This window comes from Trachymyrmex septentrionalis, unplaced genomic scaffold (assembly GCF_001594115.1).
Source record: "Trachymyrmex septentrionalis isolate Tsep2-gDNA-1 unplaced genomic scaffold, Tsep1.0 scaffold14, whole genome shotgun sequence".
In the NCBI taxonomy this organism is placed as follows: domain Eukaryota; kingdom Metazoa; phylum Arthropoda; class Insecta; order Hymenoptera; family Formicidae; genus Trachymyrmex; species Trachymyrmex septentrionalis.
In genome coordinates, this window is record NW_017304543.1 from 3678407 (window position 1) to 3694323 (window position 15917).

Consider the following 15917-nt stretch of genomic DNA (forward strand, 5'->3'; position numbering starts at 1 on the left):
TCGATTGTTCTTAAATAAGATTGTTAAAATTAGTAACTTATTCTTTTTTTTTTTATATTTCATTTTATCAGTATCATTGTAAGAAAAAGGTGAGTTTTTTAATTCATCGATTGATCAATCGCATAAATGCAACTTTGCTTTGTAAAAAGCTGCATAATGCGATTGATCAATCGATGAATTAAAAAACTTTCCTATAATAAAAGGGATAAAATAAAACAGCTTGTATCATTAATCTTTTTGATACCAATAATTTTGATGCGAAATTCGTTTTCGGAGTAACAGTAATTACGACTGTAAAGAACGAACAGGCTAGATGGGATTTATTATTGACGATTTAAATTAGATTCCGATAGATCGCGATGTATCAGCAGATCCACCATCTGTTCGAGAAACAGTTCGAGAAATAATGAGTGGCAATACGGTTAGGAGCCACGTTATAGTAAATTCTTGGCTCGTTGCACTGTGGTGATTAGCGAACGAATTGCTCAGCTCAGGAACGAACAATTCCGTTTCAAAATGAGATCGAGACGTGCGCTTGGTGGTCGGAACAAAAGAAGAATTTACTCGATTATTTATTTTATGCCAATTTGTACTTGCAATTTCTTTGAATTGTATTCATTGTATTTATTACAAGATGTACCAGGACTAGGAGAATTTCAAGTTTTAATCACAAATTCTTTAAGATTAATTTTTCCCCCGACTACTGTTTGTTATTATTTAATATTCTGATAATTTTACATCATATTAAAGTAATCTACCTAAATTTAAATGAAACTTTAATTTATCACAGCTTCAATTTAATGACACTCTAAACATTTAAGTTGTAAAAAGTAATTTTAATTAAAAAATTTCTGATTCTTCGATGTGTTTTAATCGGAAAAACTCAATTCTAGATTGAACAGAAATTTTCAAGGAAAAGCTTGAGACACGCCGTATTTCGCGTCGCAAGTAGCCGCGTAATTTATGAGTCGGATACAAATTTAGAAATTATGACCTTGATTATTAAAATGGATTGTACACGAGATTAATCGGCTGGCTGCCGGAAGGTCGCTTGAAAATTTATCATCTCTCTTTATCGTCACACCCCCCCCCCTCCATCGTAAAGATATAGTGTATAGAAAAAAATAGTGACGCGTGTGCAAAAAACACACCCTGATTGTTATCAGAAATCTTTCGCAAGACGGTAAGAAGAAAGGATTGTGAGCATGCGTGTTTGTATCTCCGGCTATAAAGGCCGCTTTATCGTCCTAGGGGGTGAAACTTCTCGAGCACGCTCTCGTGGTTGTTGAACTACCGGTTTATCGGCTCGAAGAGAAAACACGTGCGCAGATATATGAGCGCATGTTACATGTACCTCCAGTTAGACTCTAAACTGGACGATGCATCTTATAAGATACGTTTCCGTATTTTATAACTAAAGTTATAGATCTCCTTTATATCACAAACGTTGCCTGTAGTGTTTTAAAATTAACGTTTCCAATTATTAAATTTTAATTTTTACGTCAGTGAAGACAAATTTTAGATATCCTTTCCTTCTTTTCTTAACATATTTAAATATTTAATATCATTACAATTATTTAATATCATATAATTATTTACAAATAAAGTAAAATTTATCTAATAATATCGTAAGACACTTTTAGAAATTACTTGTACATTGATAAGCATGCCAGGTATTGTTTCTTTAACAATTACCAGAGATCTTTGCCGACAATTTGCGCATATTTATTCCAGAGAGACGAAGAGTTCCGTCCCGAGAAACGAGAGAAGCGCAAAAAGAATATCCTTCGAATGGCTCGGACGAAATGAGAAAAAAGGAATCCTTCGAACTAGCCGCTTGAAAAGATGCACTTTTTCCGCTTGTTGAAGATTATACGTGCTATTCATTTGCAGACAATGATTCAAAGAGACTTCGTTATTTTCAGCCTTTCAATCTTTTAATATAAACAAATAAATGATTGTGTGAATGACGATGTCAATAATATAATAAAAAGAAAATTATTTGTATTATTTATATGCAAAAATAAGAAAATATACACAATATTAAACATAGCAATCCACTTCTTATACTTATTAGTGATACATACTAGCTCCATAGCTTTCACAAATTAAAAGACGTCGTAAATTTTTGAAATACCTGATTAATAATCGCATACGTCATATATTTATTATCATATTTTTACTTATTTATTATCATATTTTAACTTATGAACTTTAGCTTTTGCTCTAACTAGTTTAAGTTGCCATTTGTTAAAGTGCTCCAGATTTTTGAGCGAGGCAGCATTTCATTGGAAAAATACGCGATGATGAAATCTCTTCCTACGCCGCCGAGTAAATGGATTTAACATTTATCATAATATCAGCACAATCCGAATTTTTGTACGACGAACAGGCAGAGATGACGCAATTGTTACTAAGGACTTCTTGTAACAGTATGTCTTGGATATGGTAGACGCTGAAGTCACGTTTACAGCGAACACTAATGTAAATCCAAGATGCAAATTGGAAGGTTTTTGCGATATCGTGCTACGAAAACGGTAGATGCCAATGTTCTATGGGCGAAACAGCTAGCAATTTGCATCTTAAATTTACATTACATTGAATAACGACGTTTTTGCAATAGAATTTGAACAAGATGCTTTTTATAGGAAATCCGAGTGTTGATTTCACATATGTTTCTCCTACTATCTTATCACATATTACGCAATCATTTTTATGTCGATCAATTTGGTTAAACAATGCTATACATCAAATTGAGATAATTTTGGTCAAGTAATTGAATATTAAACAAATTACAGAAACCGCTAAATAAGAATTTTATAAAGAATTTTAGGAAAAAAAATTTATGATTCATCAGTTTTGCGTGATTATATGTATATATATATACACACACACACACACACACACACACACACACACACACACACACACACACACACACACACACACACACACACACACACACACACACATATTGTTGATGTAATTTTATGCTTTGTAATTTGAAAGTTATTTTTTTATTTTACTCAAAATCTCAAACAAGATTATCGTAATATTAATTTTTCTGTTACTTTCCTTTTTCAGACGTAGAATTTTTTATATTAAATCTGGTTTCTCACACAAGATTATTATTCTTGTATATTTTTATTGATCTACGATTAGAAAGAAAATCAGAATCTTTGGTGATACAGCGATGTGAACAATTTAGTATTATTATATTCATTATTCAATCAATATAATCTTATATTTGTTCGAAGGACATCAAAATGTCAATGAATTGAATCCATAAGTATCGAATCAATCGTTGCAGTTTACTCTCCTTCTCAGGGGAGTACGATCTCCTCTCACGATATTTATTACGGTAATAAGTGGTATCAAGAGGAAGCCAGACGGTAGACCTCGAGATTACTTCGAGGTTCGATCTGATGTCGCGAGACCTGTACGAAGACGCCCTGCCTCGAAGATAAGAAATACTTTTGATTACGCGGTGTCGCCGCTATCACTTCATCGGATAGAAACTGTCTAGACGTCCACCCAAACACGCACCCAACTCCTGTGAGTGAAAATAGGTGTCATTGAGACCGAGGATTCAAAAGAAATCATCTTTTGATCGAGGGTTGATGTTCTGTTTACATCACACTATATGAATTTTGATTAAAATAATAATTTTCACAGTATAAACTTTTGAATTCTTACTTTCTTTAAATAAAAATTTTTTGTTTATATGATACATTTAGATAAGTTTGTAATAGATTTATTTAGAAATCGCGAAATAACAATTGAAACTCACAATACTTTACATTACATGATGTTTCTAATATTTGTCTATAATTAATTTATTACATTTTCTTTTCTCTTTTCTAATAGCAGCCAATAAAAACTTAGCGACAATAGCAAGTAATTTTTTTATATAAAATCTTTTACTCTTCAAAAATTATCAGGAATTCAATGAATTACGATTGTATTTTAAAAAAGCATAATGAGTACACTTTCGAAAAAGAGATCAAAAACGATCTTTACACGTTCATATTCTCTTGTCTGTTAAGTCTGCCGGTACAATACGAGTCAATCTTTAAATTTGCAACACTTATATATACGCCGTAGGCGAGAAGTTCCATCAAATATCCAGGCCTCCCCTGAAAAACGTTCGAGAACGAGGATCGAAGGGGAAACGCCTGAATATTCGCCGCGGGAAAGAACTTCGATTTATACAAAATTTCTTCATCACCTGATATCCGGCCGTACCATCAAGACTACGCAGAATCGTCGAAAAGAACGACAGCTTACAATTTAATATCTTAAAAGCGTATCTAACAAATCTAACGCGATAGTGCTATTTGCTATTTTAGGGGCAGAGCAAGGATATAATAAAAAATTTATCGGTATAAGTATAGACGTGCTTTCACATCTTTGCAGAACTTCGAAGTTACTTTTGACTGGGGGATATAAATATCGACTTTTGGAAAATATGCGAGCGCAATGCTTTTCAATTGTACGCGATTTTATTTATTGTAATAACAGTTTCTGCTTGAGAAAAGATTTATAGAATCAAACAAGTTTATTAAAATAATAGCAGTTAACTTGATAATTATTTAAATCCACAATGTTTTTTAAATAATCCTTAGGTAAGATATACTGTGAGTGGTGATCCATTTATTACCCAAGTAAATAATTGAAACGAAAATAATTGAGTGAAAGTTGATTTACATAAATAACAACACATTCATGCAAGATTGTTTTATAATCTCGAGAAACAAGGGGGTAGGTTAAACAAAAAGCAGGAAAGTGACATGGAAAGCCAACGTAAGTTCATTGTAAAGTAAGCTTAAAATTCTTGTTCATAATAGAATGTCTGGGATTACTCATTCGCCTGTTCGCTTTGCACCTCCGTGCAGAAGCGACGTTCGAAGCCTAGTTTTGACGCTTTTTTCCGGAAGGCATAAATCTATCACGAAACGTGATTTAATATTACAAAGTACACACAAGGTCCAACTAAATATAAGTGGCTGAACCGAAAAGGTCGAGGATTAAATGCTCTGAGGGAAACGACCGAGGAAAAGGTTCAAAGACGCGAGAGATTGGAAAGCGTTGCGCGGAAAGGCACGCAAACCGGCGTTCTCGTTCGATCACTTTTTTTAGCGACAAAGTGATTAATTTCCCATTTTCTCTGCGGTCACGAAACTCGGTGAATCTCTATCGATTACGTTTTTACGATCGAGTCCCGAGCGTCTCGTAACCGGAAGCCGATTCACGAGCAATCGCGTGTAGCTGCACAGAGAGATTACGACAGATAAAACGTTTTAGGAATCTCTGAATAAATAAAATAGATAAATAATTAAAAAGTAACGTTGCGCTAGATCATACATTTTTTGCGAAGGAGAAGTTGGTAAATCTATCGAGAAATACAAGTCGTACAAAGATTTTATCAACCATTTCCGAGATTGAGGTTCTTGCTGAACTTGCACAAACGTTTCTCGAGTTTTCTTCCTTGAAATTATGTAATTGTGTTAGCAATAATTCGATCGTTTCTCGACTTTTATAGCTACGTCTTTATACAGTATGCATGCTAAAAAATGCAAAGTGGAAAATGCACGTGCCATGTCTGGCCAAAAGGGCGGCGGTCGGCCGATAGGTAGACGACCTGGGGTGGATCGGCGTGGTATGGAAATTCGTCGCGGAACGACGCTCTAATCGATACGAAATTTCAATTTTCCTCGTTAGACCCTGTTTCCTTTGCCACTGTTCAGAGGGTCGATTCTGAACGATTGACGCTTCCGTCTCTTTCATTTGGCGCGCATGCGATTTTAATCGATGGGATAACTGGCGAAGCTGATAAGTCCCTGATGGTACTTCAAGGTCTTTTGGTCGTTCAGGGGCGAGATCATTTAGTTTTTTTCATCATCTCGCAAAGTGCAAAGAGTGATTATTTCAAAGATGATCACGCGGAATTTCAATGTAACGGTAATGAAAAATGAAATCTTAGATATTGGAATATCTTGAATCACTGAAAAAAATTCTAAATTTTAATAAATTATTGTTTGTTTGAATAATACCAACTAAATATGTATTTAATGTAAAACTATTAATTTGATTTAATAATCATTTTTATGGAGGAAATATTTATTTATTATAAGTAAATGTTAAGTTGGCGCTATATTTAAATAAATATTTATTAAATTTTTTTTTTCTTAGTGTGTATTGTGTGTGTGTGTGTCTGTAACTTAATTAAATATCTTTCAGTAACGTAAACAAAATTTATAAAAAAGTTGCAATTTACAGCATAGCTTTTTCTACTATGAATTATAATAAATAAAGTTAATCTTAATTTATAATATATTTTTTGTATAAAATTACATATATTGAAAGATTGTACTTTGAAATGTATACAAATAAATGCAATTATGACACATTTCGTGTCTCGAAATTTAATTTATGTCGGCTTCAAAATAAACTACTCAATTATGCACCGCTATTCATATTTTTTGCTGGGTTGCACGATGGCGACTCGATGATAACACACTGCAGAAAAAGCAGCTTTGATATCCATCTACTGAAAGGTTGTTGACGAAGTAGATTTCACGACATCTATGTGGCGTTCTAAAAATAGGTAGAAATGAAGAAGAGTATAGACGTCTCTCTAGAAAGATAGATTTCTGTGCGTGTCACGAGAGAGTAATTTTCTAAATTATCGTTCTACAACACGCTGTGCTAGGACAAAGTTTTCCGACTTACATGACTTAAATTAAAACTTGCAAAGTATCTTTTACAAATCTTTTAGCTTTTATTATCTCGAAGGAAGAATGTTCTATAATTTTCTGTTTCTTACGCGGTCATAGAACGAACCTTTGGTATATAAGAAATAATTCTCGCCGATACGTATTTATAGTTCCGTATATTTAATTTAACCTACAAAGTCTATCGGGAAGAAAATCAATTTTATAGAAAGGAGATTACTCCGGTAAAATGTTACACAATAATCTCTGTTAACACCCGACCAGGAAGTTTTTTATTCTATTGCAGAGGTACACCGCGGACCCAGGGCTACATCTATTTTCAGTCGCAGTCTCACGGTCGTTTTTCGTCCTATCATTTAAAAAGTATAATAGGTAAAACTTTGCGATGAATTCAGGCGCGACTATTATTAAATTATAAGTTACGCTCCATAAATCCGAGAGTAGCCATAAACGTATGAGGAATTGAATTTTCGGAAGTTTAAGCTTTTAGTTGCGAAATATATCAAATTTACTGTCTTCGACTTTCTATCTCTGCGAGATCATTCTGAAAAGGATTTTACTTTTACAGGATCATGCAATGTAAAGTCCATTTACTTTAATAATATTGTACATTCTTTGACAAAGTTGGAATTCCCTTCCTTGATATAAAGTTTCAGGAAGGACTTCTTCATTTCTCTCGCGATTTGATATACGCGAGCGCGTATAAATCACTGCCTCAGCTATAAGAATGCTGAATCCAATGCCAAAGAGAGATGTTCTGTAGTAAGTAATATAATAATGGAAACCAAATAAAATAATGGATTGTTAGGTCGTTCGGACTCCATCGCGGAAGTAACGAAAAGCGCGGTAAGCCGGAAGTAAGAGAGAAGTCGTCGCAATATTCCAGCCCTGCTGCCTCACGTGCAGCGTTTCAGTTACACGATTTGCGCATCGTGCACGCTTTTTTTTATCTCATTCGCGTTTCCGCGCACATAGGAGGAAAAAGCGCGCTCCTGCCGTCGTATCATCCTACTGTAAATACGCACGTTTGTCGATGTAGGCCGGTATCGCCCAGAGGCGTTAATCTGGGCCACAGTGCGTCGGCCTCGGGGCTAGAAATATCGTGTGAGCGCACACACGAGGCGAGAGAGCGCTCGAGCACGATTATAACCCTCATGCGATTGAAATGCGCTTGATGTACACGAGAGCATGACTGTCCCCATCGCAAACTATTGCAAAAAAACTCGCAGCGATGATGTTTTTTTCGCAGAAAATTACAGTAATGCGAATCTTTCATTAAAAATTCATTTGCTAATGTCGGACGCACCCTTTACCTACATTTGTGTTGTGTTCAATTATTTTTATGTACGTACGTGATATATGTATAAAAAATGATTTAATATGATATGTAAAGTACTTCAAAATACATTTTTTTTAATATTCTAAAATATATTTCTTTTTGTCTTAATATTAATAATGTAATTGTTGGAATGATATTTCAAATAACACAGAAAGGACGATTTCGCTGAAGTATCAAAAATTTGCTAGACACAGTTCTAAAAATAATTTTATTGAATTATTAAAATACGTAGGGATGTCCAGCATGATGACAGAAAATGTAAAAAAATTTTGATATTTCGATCACTAGTTTGAGCTTCTTATACATAATTAATGTAATGATCCAACAAAATTATTTTTATATCTGTATTTAGCTAAATTTTTAGGTATATAAGCAAAACATCCTTTCTGTGTTCAAATACAATACATGTGTGTATGTTTCGTAATATTTTAAAAATTTATACTTTTTACTTATCTTTATGAGAGTTGGAATAAAGAGAAGACACACACAAATACATAGTAAACAATTAAATTCTTCTAGAACACTTTTGCACTCTGTGAATATGTATTCGTATTATTACGAGTTGAGATAAATGTCTGTGACAGTTGCGTAAAGGATTGTGCATATAAATCGAATAAAATATGTATTATAAAACATATCAAAGCAATGGACTCGTACTTGAAGCTCGCGTTTGCGGACCGAAGTATAATAGTAATGCAAAAAGCATCAAAGAGGATGAAGTGGATGGAATATGGATATTTTTTTCACAAGAACATATGTAAAGACTTTCTTTTTCTAATATAATATAATTTAAAAGTTTACAAAAATCGGATTACATAATAAATATGTTTTGACGAAAAATACAAGAAGAATATAAAAAGGCATAATAATATTTCGTTTTTTATATAATACGTTACTAATAAACTATTAAAAAATAATAATTACAATGTAATAAATTGAGGAAGATACATTTAAATAATTTATAAATTTCTATTTATGTATGAAATTTTTAAAGAATATGCGCAAAGACGCATCCCATAAAGTGCATTGTTATTTTCAATGTTTAATCATTTGGTATTGCCGAAAAATAGACATTACTGAAGGCAGGAAAGTATTTCAGGAATGCACGCAATGTCGCCCGGCTATTTTTCATCGGTTACACACATGCACACGTAACCGGATTACGTGGACCAAGTTAAAAGTGGCAGAGCACACAGCTGTCTATGAGCAGCAGCCCGCGTTCATTTCTCTCTTCTTCCTCTACCGCGAGTTGCGACTTAGGGAAAATCCGACCCTTTAAATTATTGCACGGACTTTACTTCAACGATGGAGCTTGGAAACAACCTCGCGGACTTTTGTGGTTTATGGAAAGAGGAAGAGCGAAAACTTTTCCACATTTTAGTGTAGCAGATGATAGATCGCCAACCGGATTTTTTCCTGTCTCGAGAGGATTATGCAGTTTTAGATGTGGCAAAGGGACAGCTCACATTTTTTTCACTATAATTTGTTTTCTTTTAACACGCGAAAAAAAAGAAATTCAGAAATCGTTTTTAGGAATTAAACGCAAGTGAGTTATAGTACAATTTATACGATAATTCGGAGGTACAAATTCTCTTCTTGGATGAACGACGACAAGTACCATCGTAGCGACGCCTCTCACGTTCCACTCTAGCCTGAAAATCAGAGTCGTTGATCTTCGCACTGGCTGGATAAATGTACCGGAAAAGCTGGCTTCTGAGCTATGCCTTCGAGCGGCCGTGGCAATGACGCGAATGATGATCATATGTCAAGATCGCAAAGCCGTTCTTATATCTATCAACTTTCAATGCGAAATTTTTTAAATTTGTGACGCAAAGCTCTCTCAATTTAAAAAAAAAATTGTATCCATGCGAGAAACATCAATCTATGTCACTGTACTTTCCTCCTTATTGCATAAAAAAGGGTTTTGTGGAAAAAAGAGCTGCCAGTGCGTCGACATGCTGAGAGGATGTCGTCTATTTTCTTATTTTAAAAGCGATGGAAAGAGGTGGTCGAGTGCACGCGGCCTTTGAGCAGACCTTGGCAATGGAGTGCGTTCGCCAAGAAGCACTTTCCGGCATCGTGAACACCGTCGTGCACGTCGAGAAAATACATCGGCCTTGGGAATATCGATGAGCATAAATTAAGAAAGTTTTCCCCTGAGCACAGTTCAGAATGGCTTCGAAGTGTCGAAGATTGTTGCGTTGAAACAATCGTTCACGTATAATCCGTATCGATAAAGTCATAAGGATATATGAGATTCATAACATAATACGCTCAGATTACATAAGTCTATCGAGGTCGATTAGCTTATTGGGGATTATCCGTCGATATCTTCGTTTATCTATCGAAATCTTATGCAAATAATATTTCAATATCGTTACTGGGTATTTTTTTTCTCATAATTAACTTAGACTGGTGGAAGAGGGAGAGATTAATACATTGGCACGTAGTTATTATACATAAATAATCCAATCGTTGCCGTTTTTTTTATATAGTATTTTATATGTAGTGTTTTATATCGGCAATATGTTACCCACAGCAATAGATTGCAATGTATTTTTATATGGACTGAAAAAACAAAATAACGAAAGACAATAAATGGAAATAAACGTTTCAAGAGTTTACGACGCAGTAACTATAATCCTAAAATCAAACTATATAATGAATACATAATGGAAATGGTATAAAACATTTTATGAGATATATTTGAAAAAGTATTATTGGATTTTTGAATTTCATATTTTAATAAGAGCGTGATAAAGGATCACTGTTTTCGGAAACATTTTAAAATATTTCGGTAAACATGAAATGCTTTTTCTATTAAAAATATTAATTTGAAAGTAGTAGTTCTTATCTAAAAATCTATGCATGTTCTTTATATAATTTCTTAATAGCTGAAGATCCTTTAATTTTCATTAAAAATCTCTTCGCAATTAAGAATCTTTTATTAAATTTTTAATACATTATTGCCTCTTTATTAAGTGTGTCTCAAGAAAATTTAACTATGTAGCCATTGATCTTTCTCTTCTTCCAGTAATGAAGTAACAAACTGGACGCGGATAATTGCATTCGCGTGCACGCTTTTGAACGGCCTTGGCAATGAAATGCTGGGAAATACTTTTCACGCTACAAACATTACGTACACATCAAAGCGGATAGACTACATCGGCCTTCGGTATATCGATTTGTACACGCAAAAAGAGGAGTTTATTGAAGCTCTGTCCCTCTCTGCGCCATCGCATTGTTGGACCACGTCTACATGACGTCCGGTCGTTGTTCTCTCAACCAACGCTTATTACAATCTGAGATTCTATATAGCTAAATCGTGATAATCCGCTTAGAAATTAATTGGCCAAGCGACTAAGTTTATTCCTGACTAAATTTGACTATAACCAAGTTAGATGTCGCCGATTTATTTATGACATACGCAAACATATAGACACGCTCCTGTTCATGTTTTTATCACCGTGGAACGGCGACGAATATCATACGAGTAACGATGAAACTTTAACGAGATGGTTATGGGCTATGGGTCTTCTCGACGTACGTCTTGAAATATGAAATGTGCTTTTCGACGTGCTTGTCCTTAAATGTCCTTAACAATGACAAACTATTAAATATTTTGCGACGTTACATTTTTGTCGATATTAAAGCAATTATTATAAATTATTATACTGAAAACTATCAAAATAGATTTCAATTGTTACATTAATATAATATAATAACTCGTTTAAAGTACATAATTTTATTTATATAATGTAATCGCTTTTTTGTTTTATACATATAATTATTATGCCTGAAATATTCCAATGCCTACGTGATGCATACATCCGTGAAAAAAACGGTTTTAGTGAAGTACATAAAAATTTAGTTAAATACAGATCTGAACTGAAATAATTATGTACGACACTCATAAATTGATTGCTATAATTATTAATAATAATTATTTTGTTGGTCCAACAAAATTATTTTCAGATCTGTATCTTTCTAAATTTTTAGATAAACTTTAGCAAAATTTCTGCAAATTTTTTTATGTTACAAAAAATTTCATTTTTTTATGATAGCAACTACACATTAATCTAGTATAAACCGAGAATTCGTATATTATTTTCAGAAGATTTTTGGCGCTGAGATTCTTCCTCAAGATGGCTGGAGCGAACCGAGAAGTTCGGCAAGGTCCTGAAAATTTTGTGCTTGCAAGTCATCGTATTGGGCGAAGCCAGCCTTCGTGCGATTAGGGGCTGTGCCAGGGTAGCACGGGACGGGGGTGGTTCCTTCCATCGCGAGGATCGAGATGAGCGATTTACAGGCCACCCTCGAGTTCTCCCTCGAGCTCTGCAAGTTTTACAATGTCGATCTCTTCCAGCGCGGGTGAGATTATCGCTCCGTATCTTTCGATAACGTCGCATCGTATCTTCGTAAAATATTGCGATTGCGATTGGTCGCCAAAATTGGTTTGATCGTCTAACAGGGGAATTCTCTGTATACTTTTTTTTTACAGATATTACCAGATCCGAACTGCTCTTAGAGTATCGCCAAAGTTACCAGTCAAAGTGGAAGTCAATCAACCACGAAATCGTAAGCATTTCGATAATCAAAAATCAAAATTGTTTCTGTAATACAGATATTTTATTTTGCATGCTATATTAAATTTACATGTACAGTCACTAAATTTAGTAGTCTTAAAAGATTTTCCCCCTTTCCTCCCTCCCCTCATCAAATAGTAATAATTATTTAAAATAAATATACAATAGATAGGCATACCTCAATAATATTGTCGAATCATGAAAACCCTTCTAGTCATGTATCTTAAAACATTTCTTTTTATCTTTCTTTCTTTATGTTTCGATATATCCATTTTTTACGTGCGTCTCGCGATCGTATCTCGGACTAGTTCCGAAGTTATATCACGCGAATGTACTTGCTGAATCCATTCACCCCAATCGATCGATCTATCCCCGAGGCGAGCGACGTCGAATTCGATGGAGAGGCACGCACCGTTGTGTTGCAGACTCGCTGGAGGCGCCGGGCACGAGTAAGCGCTTTCAGATCCTCTACAGGAACGAGGAGGTGACACTCGGCACTTCTGTACTATTCCGAGCGCATGTGCTCGTGCATAGTCACAAGATTGAGGAGGCCCTGTCGCGCACCCACTTTAATCTAGGCGTCGAGCTATGGTTCAGCGAGCCGACGCAACCGGGCAACATGGCTTGCGTGTCCTCGAGGTAAGCGTCTTGCCATCTAACACGAACGCCGATGTATTCCTTTCCCGCAGTGACAGCAGGGACACGCAAGGGTTAGATTGCGAGCAATCTGAGCAATCAGCCGGCCGCGCAATTCTTATCTCTTGTTTGCGACCTTTCTCGAACGCGGTATAAGAACTTGCAAAAGAATAAATTAATAACAATAAGGTGGATAAATTTGAAATTTAAAAAAAAAAAAGTAAAATGAGTTAACGCAATTAGAGCATTTGCTTATTAGTTATTTTCTAATGTTAATGTTGGGTAATTATCTGGTAGCATCGAAACACGGAAAGAATTTTTGTAAAATAAAATAAAAAAAAAACTCTCACTCATTCATTTTTATGGTACATTATAATAACATTAATAGCGTTCCTAAGTTTTCTTCGGGAAGATAGATAAAACTGACGCGAACTTAGTAACGACGTTGAAAATTTTCCCGGGCAATTTCTGACACTCTCATCGTAAAAGACCTCTTAAAGATAACGTAATTTGTCAAACGTGTTTTAGACAGATCTATCAGACATCTGTTGGATATTTGTTCGCAAACTATTTGGAATTGGGCTGAACCGATCGATGATAGTTTTGACTGGAAATCGCTATTATAGAGTCGTCCGTGATCGATAGGACGTTCTTTTTCAGGGCGTTGCAGTTGAACTTTACACCCACGAAGGGCCTTCACTATCATCTGCCAGTGCTCTTTGATTACTTTCATCTTGCCGCGGTGTCCATTACGATCCACGCCTGCCTCGTGGCACTTCATCAGCCCTACATCAAGTCAGTATCGCTTACGTTTCGTAATTCTCAAAATACTGCCCGGCATATAATCAACGTTGTCTCTCACGAGAGCCTCTTTTTCTGTTTTATGCCCGCGTGTTTTCATCTTCGATGAACATAGGAAAAGCATACTGCACGTAGTGCAGAGTTGGTGAGTTCTTGACACTTTAGAAAGAAGCTCAGAACTGGCTGAACTTTCCGCGCGAGTATAGTAGCACAATTTATTATTTCTTCCTCGACTTCTGAATTCCTCAACTAACTAACTTTGTCTTGAATTTGAATTTACGAGGCAGCGATTATATTGACTCCCACACAATTTCAAAAGCTTAATATTTGACAACATTGTGATACGCACGATCGTAATGTATTTTGTCTGAAAAATAAACAGATAAAATGTAACTTACGCGCGCGATCTGTTTTCCGCTACTCTGGCGAGTTAAGTAAATCTTTATTAAATGCTGCTAATTACAGTCATCATCAAAATTAACAGGTCTCTGCCTAAAAAAGCATTGCAATTCTCTAAATTTTTTAGAGTGAAATCTCACTCTAAAGAGTAAAAGTTAAATCAATCTTGAAAATGAAATCTTATACTCTTCGGAATAACAATTCCGAAAAGTTTCAAAGAATATACTGTAAAAGTTTTAGAAAGAATGTATCGAATTATGATTGCAGTGCGCCACGAAGCGGAAAACCCTGGCTGCAATTTAAGCAATCCACGGCGAATGGCGAGAGTAATGCGACAACCCTCGGAAATATCGTGAGTTTGTTTAAAGCGAGTTTGTATATAACGATGCCGCTAAATAGATATTGAATGAATATTACACTCATTATCTAATGCATCGTTGATAATTCATTTCTTATCCAATCCCAATATGTTCTAATAATAAGTGAATCGTTTCAGGAGACCACTACGAGATGCGTCGGATCAACGACGAGGATACAACACGCGAGACTGGTCCAACAAGAAGTCACGAGACTGCTCTTAGCCGCGAGGGAATCTTTACTAAACGATTTGTCCGATTTGGCACGGCTTCTACCCTCTTGGCAACAAAGGGCGCTCGAACTCGCACAAAATACGCACAAAGAGATCACGAAGGTTTGCGTTTTTGCATTATGTTGTGCTTTGAATTTCTAACAAATGCTTTTTAAATTCGTTTTATGCAGTTGATGGACACTGAGGAGGCTGACATAGCCCAACTCTGCGCACAAAATATCGTTCTTTGGCAGCATTTCCTCGAAGCATTCTCCGGCCGAGAAGCGGTTCATCAGCATTTAGCACGAATTCATCATCAATTAAGAGTAAGCAAAGCTTATAAATTATTCAGATGAAAAATACACGATACTATCAATACTAAATTTTTCAAACATTAATATTAAACTGAATACATTTGTATTCCATGATGTTTGATTTATTTGCAATTAATTATCAATTTGTAGGTGAAGCGGTTCGCAGAGGGTTTCTTTGTATTAGAGAACCCCAGAACATCGGCAGCGGGCTGTTACGACGCGAATTATCAGTCTTATCAAGCGGTAAGCGAGGCTGCTCGAAGATCGCGTTATCTCGCATCGTTGCCACCGTTACCTGTCCATTGTCCGGAAGTAGACGGCGATCTTCACTCGTTGCCTTTGATTTTCGAGGATCAATACGCTGATATGCAGCAGAGACACAGAAACAGCGGTGAGTACAATATATATGCGCAATGGTATTTATTGACTTAAAATTATGTTACGATATGTCTGAATCATAACAGGCTATAAATAAAAATAAAAATATAGTACAATTTTGTGTGTGTTTCTTTTATTAAATGATATACATATATATATATA

The 15917-nt window shown here is 35.2% G+C and overlaps 1 protein-coding gene across 5 annotated transcripts in view; it reads left to right on the top strand.

Moving 5' to 3' along the window:
• Window positions 1-15917, top strand: part of LOC108745617 (protein FAM135A) — a 28519-nt gene that overhangs the window by 5647 nt on the left and 6955 nt on the right. For 3 of the 5 annotated variants that reach the window (XM_018481882.1, XM_018481881.1, XM_018481884.1), the window contains exons 2-10: window positions 12188-12444; window positions 12575-12651; window positions 13085-13298; window positions 13956-14090; window positions 14212-14241; window positions 14763-14847; window positions 14992-15186; window positions 15255-15389; window positions 15528-15768. In XM_018481882.1, the coding sequence (XP_018337384.1) occupies window positions 12368-12444; window positions 12575-12651; window positions 13085-13298; window positions 13956-14090; window positions 14212-14241; window positions 14763-14847; window positions 14992-15186; window positions 15255-15389; window positions 15528-15768 (1189 nt within the window). In that variant the 5' untranslated portion in view covers window positions 12188-12367. The remainder of the gene's footprint in view (window positions 1-12187; window positions 12445-12574; window positions 12652-13084; window positions 13299-13955; window positions 14091-14211; window positions 14242-14762; window positions 14848-14991; window positions 15187-15254; window positions 15390-15527; window positions 15769-15917) is intronic. The other 2 variants (XM_018481883.1, XM_018481885.1) reach the window with 1 other exon arrangement.